Raw genomic sequence first — 13,502 nt, forward strand, 5'->3', positions numbered from 1 at the left:
TATATACACACACACACACAGTTATATCTAACCAAAAAGTGTTCACAAAAGAGTGAGTAGCTATGGACAGAATAAGGCAATGTGTGTGAAATATGCAAATGCACAGGAGTGTTTGCCTGTGCCTGTGCATGCAGAGAAGCCAATGCCCTTTTCTGGTCTATACAGGTACCAGGTATGCATGCAATATACATACATATACGCAGACAAAACTCTAATGTGTAAAATAAAATAAATGTTTTTTAAAATAAATAATTTTTTAAAAGTATGGCATAGGAGAAAAAGTCTAAATCAATAGAGCACAGGCTTAATACCAGCAGAGAAGAAAAGAATAAACAATATTCTAATCATATAAGAAAATGAAATGACCAACAGAACTACAGGAATTGGCAAATCCCTCTCAACAATAATGTAAAATGCAAATAATCTTAATGCTGAGGTTGGAAAATGTAGACCAGTAGACTGGATTAAGAAGAAAAGGCCTGGGCATTGTTTAGAAGAAATATCCCTCACTAGTAAAGGCTCAAAGACAGAAAGAGAGGATAGACAGCAACAAAGCAAACAAATCTGCTTTTCCACAAGAGGACCAGAAACACACATTGGAGCCAATGGTGGTGAGAAAACTTAGTGTTCACCCATAAGAATGACATAGACCCCTACCTCTCACCTTATACAAAACTCAACTCTAAATCAAGCAAAGATTTCAATGGAAGGTTTGAGATCCTGAACCCATTGAAAGAAAACACAGGGGAAAGCTTCAAGGCACAGGAATAAGCAAAGACTTCTAGTAGGATTCCAATACCTAGAAGTAATAACAAGAATTGGCAAGTGAGATTACATGAAATACCACAGAAAAGGAAACTGTTAATAGAGCAAAGATGTTACAGAATGGGAGAGATAGTCTGCCTGCTGTTCTATAAATGATTTAAAAATCAAATATCCCAACCAAATAAGTCAATAAAAAATGAGCAAACGCATTGAACAGATAGTTCTCAAAGTGGTAATACCCATAAAATATACTCAACATCCTAGTCATCAGGGAAAAGCAAATCAAAATGGCACCGAGAGCCCACCTTACCTGTCAGAACACTTACTATCAGGAAGCCAGCAAGATGGCTGATCCTGTAAAAGTGCTTACCTTACAAGTCTGACCACCCATGTTCAATTCCTGAATTCTGAGGAGGAGAGGGCCAACTTCAGCGCGCATGCGCACACACACTCATACACTCACACACACTTACACACACTCACACACTCACACACACACTCACACATAGAGATAATAAATTACAATTAAAAACAAATCAAACAGCTAAAAGTCGGACACAGGGAAAAAAAGAAACACCTGTACATTGCTTAGAGGAATAAATATTCGTGAAGCAAATGAGGTAATTAGTAAGGAGGTTCCTGGAAAAAAACTAAAAATAGAGCCACCATAAAGTCTACTTCTAATGAATACCCAAAATAATCTGAATCCACACTCCACAGAGATGACCCTGAGCCCACGCTTATTGAAGCACTGTTTGTAAAAGCCAAAAACTGGGCATGAGCAGCCAAAAGATGCCCATGAGCAGATGAGAATATGGGGCATACATACACCAAAGTTTTGTTGGGCAATAAATCATGAATGAAATCACACCATAGGGAATGATGAAGCTTGTATGATGGTGTGCGCCTTTATAAACTCAGCACTTGCTGGGGGAGGGCAGAGGCAGGCAGATCTCTGAGTTCGAGGCCAGCCTGATCTGCAAAGTGAGTTCCAGTACAGCCAGAGTGGTTACACAGAGAAACCCTGTCCCCAAACTACTTAGAGCAATAAATTTAAATATCTATGCATATTTAAATGACATAAAAGTAAGAAGAAGACTGGTTGGGTGAAGGAAGAGGACTCAGTGAGGAGGCTGACTGGGAACAAAAGTGTTGGCGGAGGCTGCTCATTCCCTTCCTGGCCGCCCAGACCCGAAATAATCAATCATAAATATTAATTAAATCACTGCTTGGCCAATCACTTAAGCGTATTGCTAGCTAGCACTTACATCTTAAACTAGCCCATTTCTATTCACCTGTGCATCACCACAAAGTCATGGTTTAACCCTAACCCAGGCAAAGCTCTGGTGTCTGTCTCCTCCAGCAGCTACATGGCATCTCTCCGACTCCGCCTACTCTTTCCTCCTCTATCTGCTTGGAATTCCCACCTTTCCCTATTCTGCACTGCAATAGGTCCAAAGCGGATTCTTTATTAACCAATGGTATCCACAGCATGCAGAGGGGACTCCCACATCACAAAAGGAAGACATAGCTCACGTTTTCACTGTTCTCTTCCACGTAGAGCCAGATTTGACCCTACCCGTATCTGTCACGGAAGCAGAGAAGGGACAGTCTGAGGAAGGAGAGTGATTGTTGAGAAGGGACAGAACAAAGGGTCACAGGGATGACCGTGAGCAAAGAACAATGACACACATGTGTGAAACTTCACAATGGAACTCATTACTTTGTAAGATAACTAAAGAGAACTAATAAAAACTTAGGAATGTTTTTTAAAGGTTCCAAGCCTTGGTCCAAACCCTGACTCTGGCACTCTGCTCTCCAGTGAGCTTGCACACATTCCTCCACTCCTCCAATTCTGCTGTCCATTTTTAGAGGCTTCGGCCGTGAGCCATCCATCCTCAATGCCTTCCTTTGGCCTCAGACTTTAAAAGAATGGGACAGGCAGCCTTGACACCTTCCCTGGTGGCTGCGAAATTAAGATGGGAAATTAAGAACAGCACTGTTTAGGGCAATGGATTCTGGATCCCGCGAGACTTGTCAATGATGTCACTTCCATTATCAGCAAACCCCAAAGCCACCACTCCTACTGTCTCCCATCTCCCAGCTCTAGGGTCCCAAAGGGGAGCCATCTTGAAGAGCCCCAGCAGGCCTGACTCCAGGGAGGGGATGAGGGTTTAATGAGTCAAGGCTCAGCTCCTCTCCAGCTCTTTCCACCAAGCCCAGGTGTGACAACTGCACAGATCACTGGGTAGACCAGATTTGGCAGGTGAGTTCGATGAGGATGGAGGACCAGAGACAGGCAAGGGCTGAGGTGGAGGAGAAAGTCAAGGACACTGGGAACGTGTAGGGTCATAGTGCAGTCTGGAGACACTCACTTAATTGTGTGGATATCCCGGTCACAGGAGGCACATTAGCTGTGCACCTGGTCTGCATGACCCTGGGTCAGACACTGTGACGAGCCCATCAGAGATGCGTATCTGTAGGTGCATCTGGGAGGAGGGACTTGGCAGGAGGCGAAGCCCATGACTACAGAGACCTGGAGGTGCTTAATGAATTACAGCAGAGGGACTTCAGGTCAGAGAGGCAATGGGGAAACCAGGTCTAAGCCAGAAGCCAATTGACTTACGTTCTGTGCTCATGCACACCTCCTTTTCCATGGCAACAGTATAACCCGAGCCTGTGAGAGCATGTGTGGACTGTCAGGCTGTAGGGAAATGCAATGACCCCGTGACTGATGAATCAAGCTTGCAGCTGGGTTTTAAAACAGAGCCTGGCTTGTGGCGGGGAGGGGGCTGGCTCTGTCAGTAAAATGTTTACAATACAAGTGTGAGGACCTGAGTTCAGATCCCCAGCACTCCCATTAAAGCAGGGCATGGTAGCCCCCAGTTATAACCCCAGCGCCAGGGGAAGGGAAGGACAGATGACAGTCAGTGCAGCTGAATCAGAGAGCTCCAGATCTGGTGAGAGACCCTTCCTCAGAAAAGCAAGGAGAGGGGCTGAAGACAGCACTCCACGTTGGCCTCTGGCTTCCACAAGTGCTTGCACATTGAACACACACACACACTAACACACTAATTAGTGGAATTCTTAACGTACATCTCAGGGGCTTGGGCCGTGGGATAAACTCTTTTTCAGCCAGATGCACAGAGGACCTCAAAAGCGTTTATTGAACTGGAGGAGGTCTTCTCTAAATGCTCATTTTACAGATGTGGAGACTGAGCTCAGAGCCCCAAAGACAGTAATCAAGGTAGAAGGCTGATCCAGCATCCAGGACTCTTGGTTACCAGGTGGGTTCAGATCTTTGTGGCTGGCTGGCTAAAGAAACAACCTCTCTGGGTGTGGCCTTGGGTGAGGGTCTGACCTCTCCTAATCCTCGGTTCCTTCATTTTCTGGGGAAGCATAAGCGCGGCCCAGCAGGACTGTGTGGTAGGGATGCTGTCTGTGGGGTGTGGCCTCAGCCTGGGTATTTGGATGATTGCTTCCTCTCTTCCTCTCTGGCTCACTAATGGCCTCTTAGAGAATTCCAGCAGGGAAAACCCTACCAGAGAGATGGCCTCTTCATAGCTTTAGTAGCCTGAAGCACCCAAAATACCTTTGGAATGTGTAATTCAGAATAAAATTACTCCGAGCTACAGAATAACGGTAGAAAGGAATCTATGCCGATGCTTTCTAAAACACAGTAGCAAATGTCAAATTCTTCCGGCAGCCTTTTCAGGGCTCCCAGACTTTGTGAGCTCCAGCACGCTCCGCTGGAACACCATCTTAGGGGAGCAAATACTTCCGGTGCTTTTGGGGTGAGTACAAAAGCCTCAGCATGTTAGGCTGCTCAGTGGTCCAGGTTTATAGGGCTGCTAGACTCACTGCAGACTTATCCCTGGCCCGAGGGGGAGGGGCGGCTGATCCCTGAGACCGTCTGCTAGTTTATTCCTGCTACCGTCAGTCCAATTCCCCTGTGATCTTGGGACAATCGCAGTCCATTTCGGGGCCCCATTCTGTGTCCCCTTCCGTATAACGAAAGGGTTGGGTTAAAGCAATTTCATTGATTTCGTTACTAATGGCTTCTTCCTCACTGCTGCATGATCCCCATCAAAATGAGACAAGCTGAAGGAGCCACACAGTGGCTCCCGCCTGCAGTAACAGCTCCTGGGAAGAGCTGGGGCGCCTTGGTCAGTAGAAACACACAGGCTCTATTACCACCCCGAAAGTGCTCCCGACTGGGGCAGCCAGAGTCACTGGTGATGAAGGGACGCGCAGGGACTTTGGGAGCCCCTGAGCCAAACAGAATCGGGGAAAGCTTCTTGGAGGAGGTGACATCTGAGATAGTGTCGTAGAAGTACAGGACGAGAGGAAGGGCTTGTGGGTGCCAAATATTGAGCTGGGAATATTTGGTGGTCCAGACCCGCCTCTGCAAGGAGTTCGCTGGTTTCTCCATTTCCTCCACACCGACCTCTCCCACTGTTTAGTAGATGGAGCAGAGTGGGGAAGAGGATGTAGTTGGATTCGACGGTTTTCAGCGTCTGTCCTTTGAGATCCAACTTAACCCAAGACTGTGACATTCCATATACTGTTGACTTCTCTGCCTTTTCAAGGCATCCCGGGGAATGTGGTTTGCATCTCTTCGGCATTAGGGAACCAGGTGGCAGGCACCTGCAGGCTGGATCTAGGTTGCTGTGAGTTAATTCTCTGCTGTTTTGCTTCCCGGCCCAGACTATGGAGGTGACTCCCAGACGCTTTCAAAGGGTCAGAAAAACATGTCACCATGCTTCCTTGTTAGTGGAGACACCGACTTCACTTCACACTTGACGAGACTCACAGGTGTCCTCTGAGAACGATGATCCACCAATGAAATGACACTGTTGGCTGGAGGAGCAGAGGAATGAAGGAACTCTATGCCTCCTCTCCTGACACCCTGGCCTCCAGGCTCCCTGAGCAGAGAAGTCAAAACACAGGGTCAATGGAGAGAAGTCCAGGCTCAGTCCTAGCTGTGGCCAAAGTCAGTGTTAACTTGAACCAGACCTGGACCTATTCATCAAGTTCTTAATTTCAAATATTGGAAACTTTAGTTCTGGGATATTTCTTAATAGACTCCAAGTTTCTGTGGAAATTCTCTATGTTTTTTAGTCATTTTTACAAACATTTTCCTCTATACAATTTAAGTATTCATACTAATGTTCTTGTTTACTCATTTAGGTATCTGGACTTTTAAAATCAATTTATTTTTATATTTTACTTTTTTATTTTGCAATACTGGGAACTGAACCCACGGCCTTGTACGTGCTAAGTAAATGCTCTACCGTGGGGCTTGTTTGCCCCCAGTCTTAGACCGTCTGTATACCATTTATAGTGTATTTTCCTCTTGGTCATATTTTCCTGACTTTGCCTGTCTGATATTATTGTGGGCTGAATGTTATTAACGACAGATTCACCCGACACTTCGGATGACAGGCGTGCCTCACCTGCCACACCTCCCGTTTCTCTCTTAGGCAGGCAGTCGGGTGCTGAGCACTTTGGGGTAATTGGTGCTTGAATTGGTTTTCCGGTTGCTTCAGTCCCAGGAAGAGTAACCTTTCCTGGGGTGTGGTTCTCTGTCCTCTCAATGATGCCCGTGAGAGAGGTGCTTCATTCTGGAGGGTACCAGGAAGCTCCTTAGCTGCCCTTCCCATGCCTCCTCACCCTGCCTTCCCACATCTACATAGCTTCAGATACTTGGGAAATTTGAGAGAAGAACAGAGTATATGTGAAGGGTAAGCCCTCCCCTCTGGCCTTTTAAGTCTCAGTGGCTCCTGGGGAGATCTTAGTCTTCTAGAAGAACGGTAAAACCTAGTCCTCCAGCTCCTTCTGCACAGCCCCAGAATTCATATTACTTTAAGACTAGTCCTACATTCTGGGTGCTTTAATCCACTTTGTAAGCCTCTTTTGATTGACAGAAGCTTGCTGGTTTCTCTCGTATACCCAAGTTCCCATGCCTAATTCCAGTCATCCCAATGATGGCCATCAAATCAAATACTCTCTTAGGAGAGAGGATGATTGTATATTTGCTATGGAAGGTCCCCAAGCCTGTGAAAGTCCAATCGTACCATCTTATTAAATCTGTGCCTCTTCAGTTTGATTTTTAGAATGTGATGGTACAAACCTGTAATCCCAGCCCTTGGTAGGCTGAGGCAGGAGGCTCAGGAGTTTAAGATCAGCCTTAGGTACATGGTGAAGCAAAGCCAAGCTACAAGAGATCCTATCTCAGCAAAATGACTTACGTCTTTTATCCAGGTTTTCCTAGTTGTTACATTGGCGTGCCGGCTGCCATGGCCGAACACACCTTGTTAGAAAGCAGAGGTCTGGATACCCAGTTCCCATGCGGTCTCAAGAGTCTCAGGTCCAGGAGCACAAGCAAGGAGGTGGCCTGGTGAATGTCTGAACTGCAGTGTGCTACCGAGAACCTCGGACAAAGCTGTCCCTCCGAAGCCACGCACTGGAACTGTGAGTGAGTGGCAAAGTCAAGCGTGGGTTGAAGACCTTGGTGTCAGAGTTACAACAACCTAAGTCATGTAGTGTGGAGTCTGAGATAAGCCCCAGAGGGAGTCTTCCCAAAGTACTTTAGTGACGGTGACAATGACCAACCAACTTTTTACCTTGACTTTCTCACAGGAAAGTTGAGGTTTGGCCATTGTCACCTAAGCCACGAATAACAACTTCTGTTTGGTAGACTGCTAATTGGTATTCGGCAGAATTGGGGCTCAGATGGTAGAAGTCAATCCACAGCTCACCACCAGTCCTCTGGAGTTGGTTATAAATAACTGTGCTCAGACTAATGAAGGATAAACCTTATGGAATCACTACAATGGAATCCTTTCCCTGTATTTCAGATGTCCCAGCCATCCATGACCCAGATCACCAGTTCTATCCCACTATGGAGGCTACAACCTGCAACGGATCAGTAGATGGCTCTACCGTCTTCTACCTGGTGGGCATCCCCTCTTTACCAGAGCCCTTCCACCTCCCCGTCTTCTTCCTCTTCCTCCTCTTCTACCTGCTCATCCTGGCGGGGAACACCCTGATCCTGGTGGCCGTGGTGACAGATCCCAGCCTCCACAAGCCCATGTACTTCTTCCTAGTCAACCTCTCAACCCTGGACATCCTTTTCACCACAACCACGGTCCCTAAGATGCTGTCCCTCTTCCTGTTAGGAGATCACTTCCTCACCTTCCCTTCCTGCTTACTGCAGATGTACCTCTTCCAAAGCTTCACCTGTTCAGAAGCCTTCATCCTGGTGGTCATGGCCTATGACCGCTATGTGGCTATCTGCCGCCCTCTGCACTACCCTGTCCACATGACCCCACAGACAAACGCTGCCCTGGCAGCCAGTGCCTGGATCACCGCCCTCCTCCTGCCTGTCCCAGCAGTAGTGAAGACATCTCAGATGGCATATAATAGCGTTGCCTACATCTACCACTGCTTCTGCGACCACCTGGCTCTGGTCCAGTCCTCCTGCTCAGACACCAACCCCCAGACCCTCATGGGCTTCTGCATCGCCATGGTGGTGTCCTTCCTCCCCCTCCTCCTGGTGCTTCTCTCCTACGCCAGCATCCTGGCCTCAGTGCTTCGTATCAATTCCAGGGAAGGGCGTTCCAAAGCCTTCTCCACCTGCAGCTCCCATCTCCTGGTGGTGGGCACCTACTACTCCTCCATTGCTGTAGCCTATGTGGCCTACAGGGCTGATCTGCCCCAGGACTTCCACATCATGGGCAATGTAGCCTATGCTATCCTCACACCAATTCTCAACCCTCTCATCTACACCCTGAGGAACAAGGACGTCAAATCAGCCATTACAAAAATTGTTTATCTCAAAAGCGTGACATGAATATTTGCCCTCTTAATGCAGCTAACTCTATCCCTAGGACTCAAACCAGCAATGTTAGCTCAGAGAAGAAACTCAATAAATACTACAAAATGGCCAAGTTAATGAATGTAATGTTGTACAATAAAAATTCACTCAAGCAAATAGCCCTAACTTCAGTCTTCACAGCTTGGTTCATGTTTGTTTCTTCTGTGCAACGAAATAATGTTAACCTTTCTTTTTATAAGAATCTGAGGTTATATAAAAGTTTCACTACTTAATAATTAAAAACCATTTGCTAAAGTAAAAAAAAAATCTGCACAGCAAGAAAAAATTCTGTACATACAAAGTGTATTTAAAAATTGGAAGCTATAATTCTGGAAACAATCTAGATGCCCCTCAACCAAAGAATGGATAAAGAAAATGTGGCACATTTACACAATGGAGCATAACTCAGCTGTAAAAAAAAAAAATGACATCATGAAATTTGCAGGCAAATGGATAGAATTAGAAAAAAGATCATCCTGAGTGAGGTAACCCAGGCCCAGAAAGACAAACATGGCATGTTCTCACTCATAAGTGGATATTAGATTTAAAGTAAAGAATACCCAGACTACAGCCCACAGCCCCAGGGAGGCTAGGTAACAAGGAGGGTCCAAAGAGGGACTCATGGATTTACCTAGAAGGGGAAATAGAAGAGATCTCCTGGGTAGACTGGGGGCATGGGGTGGAGGGGACATGAAAAATAGAGTGGAGCAGGTTGGGGGCTGGTTGGAGGGGGAGAGTAATGAAAGAGATGTCTTGATGGGGGTGGGGTGTTATAACAAATAAAGCTTTCCTGAAGATCAGAGTTCAGAGCTAAGCCACTAGTTAGCCACAGAGGTCAGGCAGTAGTAGCACACACCTTTAATCCCAGCACTCAGGAGGCAGAGGCAGGTGGATATCTGTGAGTTCAAGGCCACCCTGAGCTACATGAGATTGATCCATGATGTGGGATTCCCCTCTGTATGCTGTGAATACCATTGGTTAATAAAGAAACTGTCTTAGGCCTGTGATAGGGTAGAGTAGAGCTAGGTGGGGAAAACTAAACTGAATGCTGGGAGAAAGGAGGCAGAGTCAGGGAGAAGCCATGGAGCTGCCAGACATAGACATGCTAGAACCTTGCCGGTAGGCCACAAGCCTCATGGTAAAATAGAAAATAATGGAAATGGGTTCAAAATTAAAATGTACGCTTGGCTTCTGACAAACAATGGTCATAGGCACACAAAAACACCTCTACATTTGTATGAGTTACTTTTCTCATAACTGTGATCAAAATACCTGGGAGAACAGTATGAAGGGCAGATTTCTCTTCCTCACTAGTTAGGAGCCAAGAATTCACACATGAGCTGTGGGGCACCTTCCAAATTCAGATCTAATAGACCGCCAGTCATTGCCCATGAAGTTGTTACTAATCTGAACATACAATAGAAAAACTGAACCTGTACAAAACCACCACCTTATCAAGTAGAAAAATGTCATATTGGGCTCAAACAGACCCAGAACGTATAAGTTGCATGAGCAAGCAGTTCAGACTTCACTGATATCCAGTCTCAAGGCATTCATATTTTTTTTTAACTAACTCTAACTATGGCCTTATTGGAAAATCTCTAGAATCAAATACCTTGGTAGGGGTGGACCTCAGAAAAGGAATTCAAATCTTTCTTTAAATAGGCTGTGTTTTAAAAATTGACCCAGGACTGCATTACAACCAATAAAGGAAACAAATTCTATCAGTGGGCATATTCTATGAGAGGGTCTCTGATTTTTCATCTAAGCTTAGCCCCCTAAAAAGTGAAATCCAAAGAGATCTGGCCAATCACAGTCACTAGGCTGCCACCATACAAGTGGTTGCTCACATGCAATAAAGTAGACGCTGCTCCCTGAAACCGTCTCCAGAGTGGTTTATCTCTGTGCCCTTTAGTGACCCACAGGCATTGCTGTCTGGCCCAGGGATGCCTAAGTAATGATGGAAAATAATTGTGAATGTATTTATGTCCCATGTGACTGTTATGTTTCCAAACGAAAGTTTCTGTGTATTTATTAAGACAGTGCCTTTAATGTAAGCACAGCTTGTTCCACAGACCATCATCTATGTACTGTTATATATCTGGAGACTACTGAATGTATCAAGGCAGGCTCCATCTGTGAAAAGCCTGGAGTTCAAATAAGCTCTTCAGAAGTCTGAGGACCAGCGTGGTCCATTCATTAGGGCGTTGCCGTCCTCATTCTTGGGGGTGAAACTTCAGTAAGAAAAAGCCATGGTCTGCCTTTTAATTATGTGCAAGCTAGAAAACACTGTACCAGAGGGAACATGGCCATTGGCCGGCCTCTTTCATAGTCAGTTCCGGCGCAGGACTGAGGTCAAAGAAGAAACGCCTGTGTTGCCTGCTGTCGGCGTTGGTGTAAGAATCTTGATTCTATGTGTTCACCACTCAACAAGTAGAGCCACAAGCTTCAGATTGTCTTTCCTCAATAGGGCAATGTATAAACCGTATAAACTTGCCTTCACGAACCAATCTGTGAAGCACATCCCAAACACGAACCTTCCCATCCTTAGAAGTGAGGTAGATACAGCGACCGGCAATTATCTTCAGGCTACCAATCAGTTCTTTTGGTCTTAATTGGTAGCAAGTGAGACTATTTAACGATGCTATTGATGGGTAAGAAAGGCCCATCTGATAGAAATCCCCTCACTATTTTCTTTCTCAAACATCTTACTTAACATGCAGGATTTAACTTTCTAGCTGGCGTCTCATGGATACAAAGGACCTTATTGTGGGTACTCTCGGCTAAAACCTCATCTACATCAGCGCTAAAACAAGCCTTAAGGATGGGAAAGTTGCCTAAACAGAAGCTCTGGCTTTTAGGATTTGTTTTGACGTCAATCCAAAACAAGGCAAGAGAGTGATCTAATCCAGGGACCATCGCTATCTATCTGTGTGGGTGGAACTGCAGCACTGAGCTCCAAACAGTGCTCAGGCTTTGGCATCAAGAGTTCCAGCAGGACTTCAAGATGCCCCTTGGAAGAGAAGTTGCTATGGATATGACCTCCCCAGCCTTACAGAAGATCGTCTCCCTCCTCCTCACATCCCTCAAGCAATGTCTGCTGTTTGGAAGTCTCTGTGCAGATAACCTCCCACTCCCAATCCCTTGGCATGCTGGATTCAACTCTTTTCTAAAGTTTCTTTTGTCTTGTCTTTTCAAACACAGGTTCTCATGAGGTAGCCCAGGCTGGTGTGGAACTCCTGATCCTCTGGCTGCCACCTGCCAAGCACTGGGGTTACAGGATTTGCACCACAGCACTCAGTTGAGAAGTTTACCTTTCCAGAATTTACCTCCGTTAGCATTTCCATTGTTTCTTTTGAGAGCTGGTACTCATTGTGTCAAGGATTTCCTGTCCTCATCATTATCCACCCAAATAACTTCTTCTAAGAGGAAAAGTATCTTTTGCTTCACTCTCTACTTCAGAGTCATCCAAGTGTCTACAGAGATGGACCTGTAGCCTTCACAGCTGTCTTCATCTTCTTCGTGACCACAGGGCAGGCACCGGTCCATAGCTGGCTCCTCCACCAGCATCAGATGGTTCCACAACAGGAGTCGGCTATCTGATGCCATCAATTCTGGTGCCTGCTCTGCCCTATGTGACTTCTAAAGGGTAGCCATGGAAGAAAAATGTTCTATAAGCAGGAGTGCACAAAGTGAGGTAGACAAGATGGCCCTGGCCCTGAAAGGTTAAAGGCTTCCCACTTTGCCAACACCTCAGTGTTTATACAAGAGATTAATGGCACCTATGTTCGTGCATAACTATAATTAAACTCAGTGGGTCACAAACAAAACAAAACAAGGCAAGAACAACAACAAAAAAGGCATGAAAATAAGAGGGGAACTTGGGAAAAAGAAGGGGTACAGTATGAGTGGGGGTGGGGATGAGAGAGGATGGGAGGTGAAAATGAACAAAATACATTTTATGAAATGTATGCATGAAATTTTCAAAGAATAAAGAAATAGAACTTTGGAAGAGCCACGAATAACAGGCCCCAATGGTGTGGAGGGAGGCTGAACGTGGGCCCAGATCAAGGCTGACCGGGTTCATCTGCTAAGAACCCAAGATGCCAACAACAAAGGCTGATAATGCCCTCACTCAGGATTGGGAATGACCAGCACTCAAGAGAGCCAGGCAGCTGTGAATAATGCTGGACCTCTTTCATCGTGAAGGGTCACTATTTATTTTTACAGAATGGAAACCCATTCTGAACACGGATTTGCCCTTCTTGCTCACAGTGTATCTGCCACCATCGCCGGGCATTTAATAAATGCCTTATGTGTAATTTCTCGTAACCGTGACAAAATGATTGATAAAGTCAACCTAAGGGTCGACTTGGACTCATCGTTTTAGAGGTTTTGTGCCAAGGTTGCTTGGTTCCATGGGCTTGTGTCAAGGCACAGTAAAGCTGTGCATCTCATGATGGACGTGAACACATGCCTCCACTTCCTAGTTTATACCACTTTGCACCAGCACCATCAAATTATGAGTCCATAGATGAATAAATCCACCGAGGAAGTGAGAGTTGTCATGATCCAATCACTCCCCCACATCACACTGACTAACAGCCCAGCCTTTAACACATGAGCCTTCTGGAGACTGTAATAACTTACTCATCACAACGATTTCCTGGGTGACCTTGCTTTTGACAAAGGCACACAATTCATAGCAGGAGAAGCGAGGCAGCAAGGTTCATGCACATGAGAATCACAGCTCTTACAATACAGCCCATCACTCAGAAATGAGTAGCTGTACTGAAGGGACCAATAACAGAGTGAACAACACTCAGCTTGGTTAGCTGACACTAGCTAGGAGGGTGTA

At 45.8% G+C, this 13,502-nt stretch overlaps 1 protein-coding gene across 1 annotated transcript; it reads left to right on the plus strand.

The window, feature by feature from the left end:
- The first annotated feature begins 7,669 nt into the window (after nucleotides 1-7,669).
- On the plus strand, nucleotides 7,670-8,620 carry LOC126508952 (olfactory receptor 2AT4). Its single transcript, XM_050154470.1, has one exon. It carries the CDS (start codon nucleotides 7,670-7,672, stop codon nucleotides 8,618-8,620), a length of 951 nt encoding a protein of 316 aa, XP_050010427.1.
- The last annotated feature ends 4,882 nt before the right edge of the window (nucleotides 8,621-13,502 follow it).

Source organism: Alexandromys fortis, unplaced genomic scaffold (assembly GCF_014885135.2).
Source record: "Alexandromys fortis isolate MF-2015 unplaced genomic scaffold, M_Fortis_MF-2015_v1.1 scaffold_77, whole genome shotgun sequence".
Classification (NCBI taxonomy): domain Eukaryota; kingdom Metazoa; phylum Chordata; class Mammalia; order Rodentia; family Cricetidae; genus Alexandromys; species Alexandromys fortis.